This window comes from Falco rusticolus, chromosome 3 (genome assembly GCF_015220075.1).
Source record: "Falco rusticolus isolate bFalRus1 chromosome 3, bFalRus1.pri, whole genome shotgun sequence".
Lineage (NCBI taxonomy): Eukaryota > Metazoa > Chordata > Aves > Falconiformes > Falconidae > Falco > Falco rusticolus.
Window position 1 is genome coordinate 10,506,290 of NC_051189.1, and position 16,444 is coordinate 10,522,733.

General features: G+C 41.4%; 1 protein-coding gene across 3 annotated transcripts in view; it reads left to right on the top strand.

The window, feature by feature from the left end:
* The first annotated feature begins 918 nt into the window (after positions 1-918).
* Positions 919-16,444, top strand: part of RETREG1 (reticulophagy regulator 1) — a 70,112-nt gene continuing 54,586 nt past the window's right edge. The window contains exon 1 of one of the 3 annotated variants that reach the window (XM_037380885.1): positions 919-1,355. In XM_037380885.1, coding sequence (XP_037236782.1) covers positions 1,081-1,355 — 275 coding nt within the window. In that variant the 5' untranslated portion in view covers positions 919-1,080. Of the gene's footprint in view, positions 1,356-1,695; positions 1,801-16,444 lie in introns of those variants that run through there. The other 2 variants (XM_037380887.1, XM_037380888.1) reach the window with 2 other exon arrangements.

Genomic DNA, 16,444 nt, shown 5'->3' on the forward strand with positions numbered 1-16,444 from the left:
CAATTTTTGGCTGTTCCTATTCAGCAACAGATGCTCAAGTGATGTTTCTCACCAGGCACGCTCTGCAGAATTCAGCTCCCCCATAACCCCACCAGCTACACACATCATCACCCTAAGGACAGCACCAAGCTTCCCGCTGGAGCCTGAGGCTGGCCAGAGAGTAGTGCAGGACACCGTGGTATAGATTGGTAAGTAGTTTCTTAGATGCCCGAGATGCAGATGGAGGCCATCAACTCTTGTAGCCTCCTTCATGATCTAAGGAGAAGTTCCCAGCATTGTGACAACAATTTACGTCCTTTTATTTAAAAAAAAAAAAGGGGTTCTGGAGACTGTTGCATGGCTGTGGGACATGCACACGAAGGAGACGAAGCAGGAGGCTCAGCGGTAACACCTGCCGGTAGGTTCCCGGCCTCACCTGCGTGGGGAGCACCTGCCCGAGCCGGGGGCCGCACTAGGCGCCTTCCAGAGGCCCCTTCAACCCCGACCGCTCCAGGATCACCCGGCTCTCCAGCTCCCCCCACCAAGGAGCCAAAATCTTCGACGCTTTTACCTGCCCACTTCGTCAACCTGGGCAAACACCCACCGGGAGGCAGAGGCGGCGCGGAGCACCGCACCGCACCGCACCGCACCGCACCGCACCGCACCGCCTGCCTCCTCAGGGCGCGGACAGCCGGGGCGGGGCGGGGGCGGGGCGGGCGGCGCGGGGGCGGGGCCGGCGGCGGGCTGGCGGGGCGGTGCAACTAGCGCGCGGCCGAGCGCGTCACCCTCCCCGCGCGCAATCCCCGCGAGCCGGCAGCGCCGCCGCTCGCCCCTCCCCCCCCGAGGCACCGCCCCCGAGGCACCGCCCCCGAGGCACCTGCCACGCGCACGCGCAGCCCCTCGTGACACCTGCCCGGCGGGCGGCTCCCGGCGCCGGTGGGGGGGCGGGGTGCGGGGGGAAACGGCTGCGCTCCGGCCCCGCCCCTAGCGCTGCCGGCCGGGCCGCGCCCCTGCCCCGCCTCCCGCCAGCCCAGATCGGCCCGGCCCGGCCCGGCTCAGCTCCGCCCGGCCTAGCGGCAGCCCGGCGGCTGCTACCGAACCATGGCGAGCGCGGCGCCCGCGCAGCCCCACCAGCCGGAGCCGGAGGCGGGCGGGGAGCGTGGCAGCGGGCGGGAGCGGCCGGAGGCCCGCGAGGAGAAGGGCGCGGCGGCGGCCGGGGACACGGAGCCGGCGGAGGTGTCAGGCGGGGACGGGGCGGCCGCGGCGCTGCTGGGGGAGACGGGGCTGGCGGTGGGCTGCTGCATCGCGGCGGCGCTGAGCTGGGAGCGGCCTCTGCACAGCCTGGGCGGCTTCGTCTGCGCCAACCTGCTCTTCTGGTGAGCGAGCCTGGCCGGGGTGGGGGCCGGGGTCGGGACCGCCCCCCGGGAGAGGAAAGCCCCTGCCCGGGCCGCCGCCGCCCCGCCTGGCGACGGGCGCGTTCTGCCCCCGCCCTGCGGTTCGTTCATGCCCCGGGAGGCGCGTTTGCCCTGCACCCCCCGGCCCGGTCCCTGGCCGCCCTGTGGGGGGAGCCGCCCCTGCCCTCCTGCGGGGAAGGCTGTGCTGTTCCCTCCACCTGCGCCATCGCTTCCCCTGCCGCGACAGCCGCTGCGGGGCAGGGTACGGCCCTTGCGTTGTGTGCGGCAGCTCCCTCGGCTTCTGTCACCCTCTGTGTCAGCTCGCAGCCCCCCCCCCCCCCATTTCCCCTGTTTCATACAGCGAGGAGGCGCCTCAGACCACAGCTGCGGCGCGCCCCGCCGGGAAGTTGCGCGCCCTGCGGCTGAGGTGAGCGGGGTGGCCGCCTTCCCGGGAGCTCGGGGGCTGCCTTCCCTGCGGAGTTGGGAAACCTCGTGGAACGCGGCCGGGAGCCCGCCGTTGGCGCGGTGGCTGCCCCGGCCCGTTCCCTCGGAGTTCATTCCGGGTGTGCGTGCTTTTCCGAATTGGTGGCCTAGTTAGTGGCGGCTTTGTGGCGTGGGGACGGCGGGGATGTTACTGCAGTGCACCAGTTCTCGCTTTTGACTAAGCTTTTTCTAGTCCGTTACAGTTTTGTCGTATAAACCCCAGAAATTAACGCAGGGATTTGTTCATTGTAACGACCCTTCCGTTTATTTCTGTAGAAGAAAACTTGACTTGCTACGTGAAACTTTTCCAGGACTTTCCCCTGATCTTAGGTTTTGGCGATGCCTACGTTTTTGGTTTTCTAAAATGTTGCTGTATGCCTGCTTGCTCATGTAGAGAGATGTATGAATTAGGGCTCTGTCTAATAATACCGTTGAGACTCTTAAGACTGAACTGTGTTTCTTTTCATGTGGCTGGAACGGCCTCCTTTCATCTTAAGTGAATGAGAGGTAAACAAGCAAAGAGGTGGATTAATTGGAAACTCCACTTAGTTCTCTGTAACCCTAACAGTATGATGTTTAAACATGGGGTCGAAGTCATGGAAAGAGAACTTTCTGAAGCTTTGCATTGCACAAGAGAGCCTCTCTGCAAATATTTTCAAAATCATTTTATCCTCTTTAATCTCAGGAGCAGCGTGTGTGATGCCTAATTGAGGTTGACTTTTATTAGCGGTCTTGCTCTTAGGTACCCATGGTAAATCCTTTCACTGAAAAAGTTACATGGTTTTGCTCTCATTTTCTGCATGCTTCAGGGAACAACTGTTCCTTCAGTGATTTGGAAGAGTCATAACGCTTTACGTTTCTTTGTGGCATGGCTCTGATAAAATTTTCAGGGACAGTGTCTAACAGAATACTTTTCTGTGTCTCAAGGAATTGTACCTGCTGGGCAACTCATTTGCTATTCTTTTGTCCCACTTTGATCATAAGCAAGGTATATAGCGCGTGCATTATGTAATGCATGTAGCAAATCTCCATTGGTAGTCTTACTGGCAACTTATGTGACCAGTATTTTATCAAAATACTATTTTATTAAAGTTTATAGTTCACTCTGCTTTCTTACTGTCAAGATGAGCCAGAATGGCAAAAGTCAGGGCAAGGACTGCTTTTGCTTTGGTGGTATTGTACTTCAGCAGGAAGCTTGCTGTCCTAGTGCCAGGGAGATCTGAGAGGTGGAGACAAACTAGGAAATACCTAGGAGCAGGTGTGATGGCCAGTAAACTTCTGTGGTTTGAGACTGAAGACATCAGGAAAGACCTTGTTAGCAAACCTGTGAAATCTGGCACTTTGAAAATTAAACAATCATTTAAATCTGGTTTCACATTTACCTGCTTTGGCCTTGGCATCGTGTTTGCAGCACAGTGCATTTGCTGCTTCGCCTTCTTGTTTGAAATCCATTTGCTGGTCAGCCTGGTTTGTGATGACTCAGCCAGTTGCTACTGCTTCAGAACTGGGAATGAGAGTGCACCCTTCTGCCTGTGAAGTCTCTCCTAACGGGGCTTTGTGCTGGCTGGAGCCTAGGTTGACGAAACGTTTCCCAGTTACTGTTTAATGTGCCTCATCTTTATTCCTTGTGCCTACAAGTATCTCCCCGTGCAGAGGTAGCTTAACTCCCAGTGTGTAGGGCCTTAATCTCAGTATTTCTCAAACTTGAGAAGTCTGTATTGCTGGATGGGAGACTTCGCTAACTATAATAGCATTGGTGGAAGGAGGAGGAAGGGGAGGTGAAGTTTAATTTTAGTTTTCTAAATGTTGGGAGAATAGTGATGTTCCTTCCTCCCATCCCGTTAATTTGGTGGGACTGTGTTTTCGTCACAGTTTAGTTCGTGTATGTATGCCATTTACAACACTTGATGTGTAAACTGTTGCAGTAGGAGCTGCTGAGGAGCAACTGTTGCTCTGATGTCACGGTATCTGTTGGGTTTTGATTTTGGTGTTTTTTATATTTTATTTTAACCTCTTCCCCATTAAAAATCTTTTAACCACAGTACTGTATGTAAATGCATTTTTAATGTTTGCTACTGAAATAATGTTCTTACAGGTACAGGAAATTTACTAATTTGATTTCGTTCTGTTTTCCTTTGGTTTTTTGAATATTCTGAACAAGTCATTGTGAACTCTTTAACAAGACTTACAGCAACTAGTTCTTGATCGTGACTTCAGAACCTTCCTAAACTACACAGTACTGTACCATTTTTCAGTTTCCATGGATTTCTCACATGAAGGCAGTACTAAAGTTCAGACTCTGCAAAAGCTGATGTGATATGCTTTATTTTAATATTTTTAATAAATGTATCGAATATTAATTATAATATAAATTAGATTTTTATATGTACTGGTACATTTAGTGAACTAATTTTTTTAAAAAAAATATCTCAAAAATGGGTGAAATGAGACTGGCAGTTAAAGTAAAAAGAAATCTGGTTATTGAAAAAGCATTTGTCACTTATCACTTCCATTATTTATTCACAGTGAACAGCTTTAAGCCTCCTGCCCCAAATGACCTCAGCTGAAACTCTTTGAAATTAACAAGGGGTAAATATATATTATTTAGCACCTAATCATCTGAAATACTATACAGATTCTACTTTTCTGCTGCAGATAGTTTACAAATGGAAGTCAAAGTAACACCTGAGGAAAATAAGACTTCTTCCCCCACCCGTCTTTTACTTGCATAGTACTGAAAGAGTGAGTGATTTGCCCAAAAGCAGAGAAACTCTGCTGGTTTCAGAAGTTTAGTCCAGGTATTCTAAGTGTTAGGCTGCTGACTGGTAACTTTCAGTTGTTTTGGCTTTCAGTTGTCTTGGGTTTAATCTTAGACAGCTATTAACGGTCAAGCCTAGATTTTATCTAGTATTCTAGCCTAGTTATTATTTGGGAGGAGGGGTAGAGGGGATAGTGGTAGCTTTTAATTTTTGTTCTCCCAATCTGTTATTTTAATTATTTCTATGAAGTCAGGGGGACATGTTAAATTGTAGTGATTCTGCATGTGCTGTTGTATGTCTTTTGTAGTTTGCAGGTATTTGTTTTAAATATGTATTTTATATTTGCAGATACATATTTCAAACACAATACATTAATGTCTGCAGGATCATCCTTAGATGCACCAGCTGCATCCAGTTGCCCAAGTGACTTGATTTCTATAGGGTTTCTTGTGAAGAGAAGCAGTAAAAAGACTAAGATGTAGTGGATCTTTTCTCTGTTTCTGTCTCCTTGTGGAACAAATTTATTGTGTTAACCTGTTGGCTGTTCTTATTGCTAGCCCAAATTCAGATTTTTCTTTGAGGATTTTTATATGCTTTCTCATATACAAATTTGTATGTTACTGCAGGTCTGCTGTTAACAGTGTTATGTGATGTCACTACTGGATGAACAAATTAACTGACCAACTGGGTAAAATACAAGTATGATTCCTTGATTCAGACAAGTACACTGGCAAGTTTTACCATTAAAAATAGTGTCTTTTGTCACCTTCCATATGCAGACTTTTTTGTTTGGTCTCAAACCTCATTAATATTTTTGTTATATGAGAGAATTAATTGAGCAGGAGAGGAAACAAGATTTCTTATATCTGAACTGGTCATGTGCATTGCATCAGATGAAGACTGTGGTAAGATGTTTATTCCAGATATAAAATCTAATTTCTATTTTAATATTGGTAACAAAAACACATTCAGAGTTTAGAGGTTTACTGCGCTTTAACTATCCAGTTTGCTTTAAGATTTGTTATTGAAGTGTTTCTTAATTGAAATCTTTGCTTGGCAATGATACTGCAATCTCTCCGCGGCCAGCATTACTTTTCATTAGTTTAGTCTTTTGATGTCAGAAAATAATACTGGTTTAAGCGTTTCTCTCAGGTATTTGCACACAAACTGTAAAGGATGCCACGACTACATCTTGATGGATTGCTTGCCTATAAAGCGATGTTCATGCACATTTAGGCATGCAGTGGCCACGCGTTGTATAGCTGTTGTAATTCTATGTATGTGTTGGTACAGCGATGTCATTATGTTCCGTTTCAAGTATTTACAAAAGGGGAATATAAATTCCTGTCTGCTGTCCACATTGACTGTGGGTACCACCAGAAATGTAGTCCTTGGAGAACTGCTTGGTCAAACAGGACATCTTGGTGAACTTAGCATTCTGAACCTTAGGCAGTCCACTGCTTACAAAAATACTTTTTTCTTGGTCTTGTCTGTATTAGGTAGTCGTCTTATGCTAGTGATGTTAGTTCTAGAAGGCTAGTGTGGTGATCAGTGTCTTTAAGTACTGCCGGCGGGTTGTGGGGTTGGTGGTTGTTTTCCTCCAGCATTGTGTGTGGTCCCTTCTTTAAGGATGACTCAGTCCTTGTACAAAGATCAGGTGGCTTTTATCCATCCAAACCACTTATTACCAGCATGCCACCAGATGTCATTCATAAGAAATTCAGAGACTCTGTATAGATTGTATTGGCTACCTAAATTCAGTATTTAATTTCACTTGGACAACTTTGGATGCTTGATGAGTCCAGTTACTGGAATTGCAAGTTGCAATATATGAATGGTTTGCTCCCTATTGCTGTAATTCAGGTACACAGTACTCAGTACACAGGGATTCCGCACACACACCACCACCCCACCACCACCACCCATCGCCCCAGACATTTTCTTTCTGAAAACCCCATTCAAATCTGAGAGCATACCAAGCAGAATTAATATTAAAAGAACTGGTTCTGCCCAAATTTAAATCCTTAGGAAGAAAATACTTGCTTCAAAATATTTACTTTCATTTAGAATATAACGTGGGAAATTCATCAGTGGTGGTGGACAGTAGGGAGACTGGCAAAATAGATCAAGTGAGAAATGGAATAAAAGAAATCTGTGAAATCAAAACATAAAGAAAAATGCATGAAAATTAAGTGAGTTGGAGTAAGAAGGGGTATTGACGTTTTGAGGCCAGTTTGTAGTATGTTGGCCTTCAGATCACCATCTTAAATTTGTAGTATCTCCCAAGTCACGAGATCACATCTATATGTTTCTGTGTTTCTATGACAGAATGTTTTTCTTCTACATCCACAGATGCTAAATGTGGTCTTGAATTGGGGGAATTTCAGTCTTCATCTATGTTTGTTATAGGAAATCTTAGAGCTACCTTTTTAGTTGCTTTGGGATTACTTTCCCAAAATCCAAGGTATCGGGATAACACACAAGTGAATAGTTTAATACAGATTGTAATCCTGCTTCAAACCCTAGTAAGAGTTTGTATCTTTTATCTCTTAAATAAGGGTAGTAGAATGGGTTATGTTTTGATGTATTTCTTTAGTAATTATAATACAGTCATTATTAAAAAAGAGAAGAAAATATTCTGGCATAGGCAGTTTTGAAATTCATTGCACATCCACATGAATGGGTTTCTTACGTGCTTACTGGTTTATGTTTCTTCTAGTCTGATGGTCTTAATTTACTTAATTTGCTGCCTTTTATCAATGTTTTGTAACATTGGTATTGTGATTATTTTATTATACCCAGCTACAGTACCGTAGGTTGCTGTTTGTTCTGCAAGCTTAAAAAAATGTTTGCGGTTTGGTGGGGTTTTTTCCTTAGAAGTTGATATTCCAAAATATGCTTTCTCAAGTGAAGCTAAAATTCCGATGGCAACACAAGGTGTGATATAATTTTAGGGTCTGCCTGTTTTTACTCAGGCAGTTTTAAGCTTATATTCACTTTTTCAATAGAAATTATTAAAACTTCTGAAGGCTTTGGAGGTAGAAAAGGGGAACAGAAAGTTAAATTAATTTCATTTAGTTAGGAAAAAAAATTAAAGCCATTATCTCAGCAGCTTTTAGTGACAGTTTGTGTGGTTTTGTCTGAGAGATCGGTTTACAGGAATAAAAATTGACATTGTTTAAGAGCCAGAGAGTGTTACATAAAAACCTGGACAGTTTACAGCATTTTTCAACCAGTAAGATGAAAACAGGATCAATCAGAAAAGAAATCAAATGGGATAATTGAGGAACTGAGGGGAAGTGAGCATTACTGAACAATTAAGGGCCAAATCCAGGATGAGGACTTTGGGAAAGATGGAAATCCTGAACAAAGGAGAATAGCTGAATTGCAGAGTGGCTTGGGTTTATTCTGCCTTGCTAAAACTTAAAAAATCTGTGTCTAAAGCAGTTGTCTTGAGAGAAATGATGATTTCTTCATGTATTAACTCAAAATAATGAGACCTTTCAAGTAGTAAGTAGAATTTTGAGAACAATGGAAGTTCTAGAGGGATATGCTATGCTCCAATGGTAGATGTTACAGGACTAATGAGAGCATTAAAGAAAAGGAGATTTAGGGCAGCATGGTAGAGGTGAATTGTTTAACATCAAACTGCTGCTACTGTATGAGAAAATGGGATTAAGCGTTCCTCTGTACTTTGCCAAAGTACAGGTTAATTAAGGTCATCTGGGCATGTTTCTGCAAAAATAATGAAAGCCAGGTTGTTTGATTACGTGTTTAATTCAAAATAATTTTAGCTTCCATGGGACTATCATCCCCCATTTTCACTGACATAACAGTAGCATTTGATGTTGTGGTGCACTCAGAAGGTATGTAGTTGAGGTCGTTTAAACTTCCTCCTTCTCAATTTTTTATTTTATATGCCTATCTGAATGCAGTAGGTTGCAGTAAATCTGATCCACAAGCCACTAATGTTGAAACATGATTCAGATTGCTGCATTCCTCAAGAATTTTCCTTGCAAACGGTAAGATAATTTTGTAATGAGACATTTTATTACTGACTTGATACTATTTCCCCGACCACCAATATACTCCCAAATACTCTATTTTATAAGCAAATTTGTCTTTGGTGATTAAATGCGAAGCATTTTAAAGATTTTTCTGGTATTGTTGCTTAGAGAATTGTACAATTTTCATTTTTATTTAGATTTTTAAATAAGTTTATGTTGTCGTTTCTTGTAGTTGGGGTAGAGAGAATGTGAAATTTAAATTCCTATCTTATGTGTTACTAATTTTAGTTAGAGTTGTCCAGTAGTGTTTGACCTGCAACCTGTGCACAGACCTCTGAGAGAACTACCACTTCTACAGATAGCTGTCAGTAATAGTAGTTTAAATTTATGGGAGTCTGTTTCTTATGACAAGAGATTTATTTATTATTCCAAAATCCTTGTAAGTCCTAGAAGGTTTTCTAAAGAATAGCTGTCCAGGTTTGATTTGATCTGTGCTTTCTGGCTGAACAAATACGATCCTAATCTTTTGAATAAAACCGGACAAATAAGCTTCTTAAATAAAAGGTTGTTGATTTGTCTCAACAAAGAAAGAATTAAAGAAAATGCTGTGAGTTTTAGAATAATAATCACACCTCTTCTGTTTGGGTTTTTTTTTTTTATGTTCTTAATCGTAGGGGTTTTAGTCTTCTGGGCACTATCTAAGGGAAAAATCATTGCTAGTTGGCATATAAAGTAATGAATCAACTACTTTCCAGTTCTTTATTCTGTTCTGGTTGAAATATTTTATTAAAAATCTTGGCTATCTAACTTCTTGGGTGGCATTGTTACTTAGAAAAAAAATTAAGTGAAAAGGATGTTTCTTCCTAATCTCTACACAAGCTTACACTTTTCTCCACTAAATGATTTAAAATGGTTTTTAATGCATGTATTTTAAGAAGCATTCTATTACAGTATTTTACATGTTTTCAGCTAAATAGATATACAGCTATTTGAGTTCAAGCTGCTGGGCACCCAAAGTGGTGGTGTGCACATTTTAAATCTGGGTTAACAGGTGTGGAGTATATGTTTTTGAAATTACTTTATTCAACAAATTATGGTTTTTGTAGGGGTGAGGAGTTTTTTTATACAGAATTTATAAAGTCTTTGTTCGTTCTAAAATTTTTGACAGCACATATGCAAACGGTTTTTGTTATGTGTAATATGCTTCCCTCTGCAACAGGCATCTGCTGTACCACAGGTTTTGTGTATCTTTCAGACATACAGATTGCCAGTTAAATACCATATAAACATAATAAGATTCTACCAAATTCTGTTCTGTAAATAGATTCTCCCAAAAAAGCACGTGTAACTTGTTTTGCATTAAGTCAGTATATACACTTTTTGTGCAGGGATGGGGAAAGGATTTTTACATCGTAAATCTTGAACAGGTATCTAAATGTCTTGGCTCAGACCAAGATGTACTAAAGGAACAGGAAAAAGACTAGATTATTGAGTTTTGGATTTCAAATGTGTTGAATACTTGGGCATCTAGATTTTAATCTTTATAGATACTGCATTTTGATATTTACAGAAGCTTAATATGAAAATCCTTTACATCTAAGCAATTCCCACAGAAGTTGTAACTTCACACATTCAGTAGATGTGAAGAGCAGGTTTTGCAAACCTGCTTTGGGATTTTTTTTTCAATTAGAAGAGCCAAAGTGTTAAATTACGTTTAAATAAATGTAGTTGAATTTAATATATATTACAGCCTCTTGATTCACAAAAGGGCAAATAAAATGATTGAGCCAGCGACCAGTAAAAGCACAAGCTTTCTGGTACTGCCTTTGCAGTGTATTTCAGCATTCTTCAGGAAGTGCATTTCATGCTGTATTTAGAAGAAAACTAACCCTCCTCCCCTTCCCCAGACCTCTTGCTTGAGGTAGGCATCAGGATTTGTTGCAACCAGACTGGTGCTGATGATCATTCCAGCAGTAAGCATGGAAAAATGCTGTACATTCAGCTCCAAGCAGGAAACAGTTATGACCACATCTTTTCCCTGCCTGCGTGCCATAGCTGGGGACATCTGGCTGAAACAGTGTTGGGCAGTCCTCTGTAAGAGCAGGAGCTTTAAAATTAGCAGATAAAACCCCAAGAATATCCATTGTCAGCAGTTGAGCATTCTCAAAATGCACTGGAAATGCTTGATCTGTACAGGTGAGAGCCATTCTCTATCTGATTTATGTCATGGCCCATGCTTGCTTACCTGTGTCTTATGGAAGAAGACTGGTTCTATGGAAAACTATGTCTGGAAAGTGTTAGTGCATTTTCACCTTAACATTTAATGAGGAAAGGAGTATATACCAAGCTGTGCTATTTAGAGCTCCACAAAAATGCTTTGCAGGGTTTGGGCTCTGGTTTTAATATGTAAATACATGTTTGTTGAGCACTGAACTGAAGTTTGCAAGACAGTCATGCAGCCAATGAATGTGTCAATAGCTGACAGTGAAGCAAAGCTCCATGTACACATATGTGTTATTCACAGCTTTCATGTATTTGTGTGCTTATCTCTGGAATTAATCTAAGGATGTATGGTTGTTAAAAGTGTACCTACTAAAGCTTTCCAGAAATAGCTAGCTCTGGTTGCGATAATCTAAATTGTTGTAATTCTTGATGAAATAGTTTCTAAATGTTTGTGTTTACTAAATACAAGTCATTCATAATTTTAAAATTTGTTGTAAAAAATACCTTCACCCCTGAAATGAAGCTTGTATTGTCAAATTTATTTAACTTTTAAAGCAATTTAGTAGGTCCATGCCTTCCCTGTATCTCACAAGTACAATTAAAAATAGCTTTTGTCACACCCTATGAGTTCAGTACATTTACAGACTGCAGTATTGTATGACAATGTTTACTTCTGAAATTTTTGGCTTGTGCCATTGGAATGAATCTGTACGATCAGGTTTGTGCCATTAATTGTCCCAGGAGCTGTGTGCTGGTAGGTGGCTAGTTCTTGATTTAATAGCTCCAATGGATGATTTGTTGTGTTAGTTAACATATCTTGCCAGTATTGACATACAACCAACTGTCCCAGTTTTAACTGGGATAGAGTTAATTTTCTCCCTAGTAGCTGGTACAGTGCTGTGTTTTGGATTTAGTGTGAGAATAATGTTGATAGCAACGATTAAACATCAGTGTGTTAAGTAGCGTTTGCCCCAAATCAAGGACTTGTGTGTTTTCCATGCTCTGCCAGTGAGGAGGGGCACAAGAAGCTGGGAGGGAGCAGAGCCAGGACAGCTGAGCCAAACACGCCAAAGGGATATTCCATACCATAGAATGTCACACTCTCAGTATATAAACTGGGGGGAGTTGGCGGGGAGGGGCCAATCACTGCTGGGGGACTGGCTGGGCATCGGTGAGCGGGTGGTGAGCAACTATATTGTGCATCATTTATTTGTCTTGGATTTTACTCCTCTCTTTTTTGTTACATCCCTTTTCATTATAATTATTATTATTATTATTATATTTTACTTTATTTCAATTATGAAACTGTTCTTAGCTCACAGGTTTTACCTCTTCCCATCCCACTGGGGGGCGGGAGGGGAGGGCAGAGTGAGCAAGCAGCTTTGTGGTACTTAACTGCTGGCTGGCGTTAAACCATGACACCATCCCATACTATAAAAAGCTGGAGAAAAGTCAAGAACAAGGTACCTTAGGGTACTTTTCTATCTTTAGGTGATGCAATATTAGATAATATTACCTCCAGGAGCAAGTAAAGGAGCTCTCTTAACCAGACTAAGCCTAATCATTAGTCTTAATGTGTTGCTGTTTTATGTACAGTCTTGCTTTTGCCATTGGGATTTCTGTTGCATTTATTCTCCTATCTCTTTTTTTCTATCTGATCTTCACAAAGCTTGTGAAAAGGATATTCTTTTTTTTTATTTCTAGTCAGAGCAGAATTCTTGAACTTAAACGTTACATTTTAGCAAAATATGGAACTTGCCAAAATACTGAAAAGTTTACATTTGAATTTAGCAAATTCTGTATAGACAGTAGAGGTTAATGACAACGCATATTTATTTATGTGATACTAAAAATAAAGAAGCATGACTTGCTAAGAAAAGTTGTATTAGGGGATTTAAGAAAATGATTTTGTTTCTGTAATTGTTGGTAGGTAGGAGAAAATGAAGGTGACTGAAATGCTAAAGAGCAGGTAGGGTAGCTCTCAGTGGAGTTTCAGAATGGTGTACCTTCCCCCCTACCAAATCTCACATTCGTATGTAGTATTGTATATGTGAATTATTTTTAAATTGCAACAGAAAGAGTTTACCGTTACATCGTTGAAGAATTTTGACCTGTTTGGAAGCTGGCAAGTTTTGACTCTTAATTGTGCAGTTTAAAATAATTGCAGTTCAGCTGCAGTACAAGTACGCCAAGAAATACAGACTGTTATGCCTTAAAATTCTAAGCTCAGCATCTTACCAAAAAGGATTTGCCAGCCACTTTTAATAAACTAAAACAGTCACAGAATGAAAATATCATTCGGATTGGTAGGGGCCTCAGGAGGTCTCTAGTCCAACCTCTAGCTCAAAAAGGATCAGTAATTCAGAACAGATTGCTCAGGGTTGTGTTTTGATAGCCTTCAAGAATGGAAATTCCACGAACTCTGTGGCCAACACCTGCTTAATTATCCTAACAGTCAATACTTGATCTCTCTCCTATTTCGTTTTATAATCGTGGTTTCTCAGTTCTCCCCGGTGGAGTTCAGTAGCAGGCTTGGCTCCATCAAGCTTACGTTCTTGCTACACAGAAGAAGGTAGAAGGACAACAGGAGGTCAGATAGTTTGAACTGTTCCAGTTAGGCCCAGTTAGACCAAATTGCTCAGCTTGTTGGACCATCAGTGTTTTTGAGATTATTCTCCACAGTGGTCTGCCATCTGCTTACTGCCTCCAGTAGCACTTTCACTTGACTGCTCTATGTGTTAACCAGAGGACATCTTTCACAGGTGAGGCCACTGTTGCCATCAGCCCAGGGGAGAGGCACTTCTTGTAGCCCCAAAGCCAGATGGATGTATCCTGCCTCTGGAGCTTGTCTTGAGTGAAGGCCTCTTGTGTGCTGGGGATACTATTTCAGCCAATGCCTGGGACCAAGACCTGTGGGCACCTCATGACCCATTTTTGTGCAGTCCCACGCTGTCTACAGGAGAGTTTCTTGCCCCTTGTCATGCAAGCTGCCCTATTAACTGCTGAACTAATTATGTAAAATGCATAATTCTATACATTGTTTTAACCTTTGCTTTCTGAAAAAAAAAGAAATATCTTGAATTGCCACAGAATTTTATGGAGGGAAAGATCTTGTTTATGTTACTGGTAATTGTTTTTAGAAGAAATTAAACAATTTGAACTTCAGTCTCTTTTGTTTATTGCTTAAAAAGAGAGCATAGAAGTTTGTTGAGTAAGTAGAGCTATGGATTCTTCTACTAAACAGGAATATTTTTGTGAAGTATATGGTGATGTTGTAGAGGCTTTCAGTTTTGTCAGATATATGTGTGTGTGTTAGAAATACTTAAGTAAACTGTTCTTAAGAAAGAAGGGGGGGGGGAACCCTTAACTTCTAATAATAAGAAAAAGTACCACTGAAACTTTTTGTTAGGCTGGTTGGTACACATCATGTTGATAATTCTTGTTAAAGTTCTGAATCCTGACAGTGCTAGCATAGTAAGTTGATTTTCAGATCCCTGCAATGTTGGGCTAACCTTTTGATAAGCTTATGGTAGACATGTGCCAAAAAAACTGCAAGGGGACCTTATCAGCTTTTGACCAGTAAGGGCTTCAAGGACATAAGTATCTCTGACATATGGCTCACAATCAGTTTTTCTAATCTGTATTATTGGAGCACCTGAGGGCTGACACACGCTGGCTGTAAATGAATTCATAGGAGACCATCTTTCTTGCAAACAGTACAGTGTGAATAAACAGTACTGAAGCAGGTGAGGAAGAAGTGTGACAACTAAAAATGTTAAAGCATGGCAAGTCCAGTCAGAACAATTCAAAGTTTTCCCAGTAAGTGAAGAGCCCGTGTTTGGTGTCTACATTAGCTGCTTCAGGTAGATTACAGGTTTTTTTCCCCAAAAGTTATGAAGCAGAAAGACTGCAGTATCAAGAAGGTAGAATGACATGACTTGGAAGCATCTTTCAGAGAGGATGCTACCTTGTTAATCCTTGTGTGTTAATCCTCATCTGCATTAGTGCAATTGTTTTTAACAGCAGGTGACAGCTGTGATTGCAGTGAAACTGGGTGTATGGTTTAGTTGTGAGCATAAAGTAGGTCAAACGTGTTCTGTATAATCTCTGAAAGGCAGACTAAACCTGCTTAGTAAACATCTGGTCTCACCTTCAAGAACTAATAAAATGTGTGAATTTATGTGAATGCACACATACATAAAATTCAGTATTGATGCATTTCTTTGAAACCATTGAGGACTGGCCAATGGTAATCGCTAAATTGGGGCTTACCGTTTGGTTCTATAAAATATTAATGCACAAGCACCCCAAAGAACATACAGAATAGGCATGGTGTTAAGCCCAGATAACTTAAAAGGTCTGTATTTGTTAGAAACTTTTGATGCCTAGAAGTTTTATGAAGAATCCTTTGATTTTTCTGTAGGGTCACATCTCTGCCCCCACCCCCCATTATCAGTAAGTTAAAATAAGTAGGCTAAAGAAAGTCTTCAGTGCAGTTGAGCTTAATCCTTGAACAGAATCAAGAATTTTTTTATGCTGAAGAATATTACCAAGAAAAACAGTGGGGCAGCATGATGGATTAAAGCTGTTAACAGTTTTGATTTAATGAGCTGTGCTTGGGTAGCTTTGAAAGAACTTAGCTTGTAATCATTTTTCTCTACACATTATTATGATTTTTCCTGAGCTGACTTAAGTAATAGTCAGCTGTATTTGATTTCATGCTTTTTTAATAAAATAGTCTTAAAATTTAAACTCTGCACAGATGTAGAAAACCTTCGTATTCAGAAAAAACTTTCGGAGTGACCTTATCTGTTCATATTGGAAATAATATCCTGGTCTGCCTAGGGTAATTAGGTGTTACGAGTTTGTTAAATGTGAAAATCAGCGGCACAGACACTTTCTTTGATGCAGTATTGTTTTTTGAGGATTGCAAGGAATACCGGAGCAGTTTTCTAAAACTGTGGTTTATCCTGAGCTTGTTAGAAACACCTGGAAGTCAGTTTTCTTAAAAAAAAAAAAAACCAAACTATGTGTGCTCAAAGGATGCCTCTTGGCTTCTTCCAGTGGCTGTGATTGCTACTGCTTTTCACTTCCCTTCCCCCTCTTTCTTGCAGAAAAACTCTGCAGCAGCAACTAGTTGGGTGGCCAGTTACCATTTTCAAATCCAGGAGGTTTCCTGGAAACCTCCCAGCTTTGTAGGATTTTCTTTCTGTTGGTATTCTCATTTGATCCACTACCTAGGACACTGGTTTCTTACTGATTTTTCCTATCCTCAGCTTCTTTTTTTAAGTTAATTTTGCTTTTGCCTTGAAAAAAATGTTAATTTGCTCATTATCTGTATTGAGATATCTGGTTTAAAGTGCTTGAAACAAGCTGTTAAAATACCTAAGCTTTTTCTAAATTTAATTTGAATTATAATTCTTTTATCCTTCACATCCTTTTTTGTGAGTTGACACTTGTCAATGAAACAGAAGAGCTAATCTCCAAACGCACCTGGATAGCGAAGTCAGCAGTGCATGAGATTATAAATCATACATTCTGATTCTAGATCTGTTTAACTTGACTAGACATGTTCTAAAAATGTATGTAATGAAAAAAA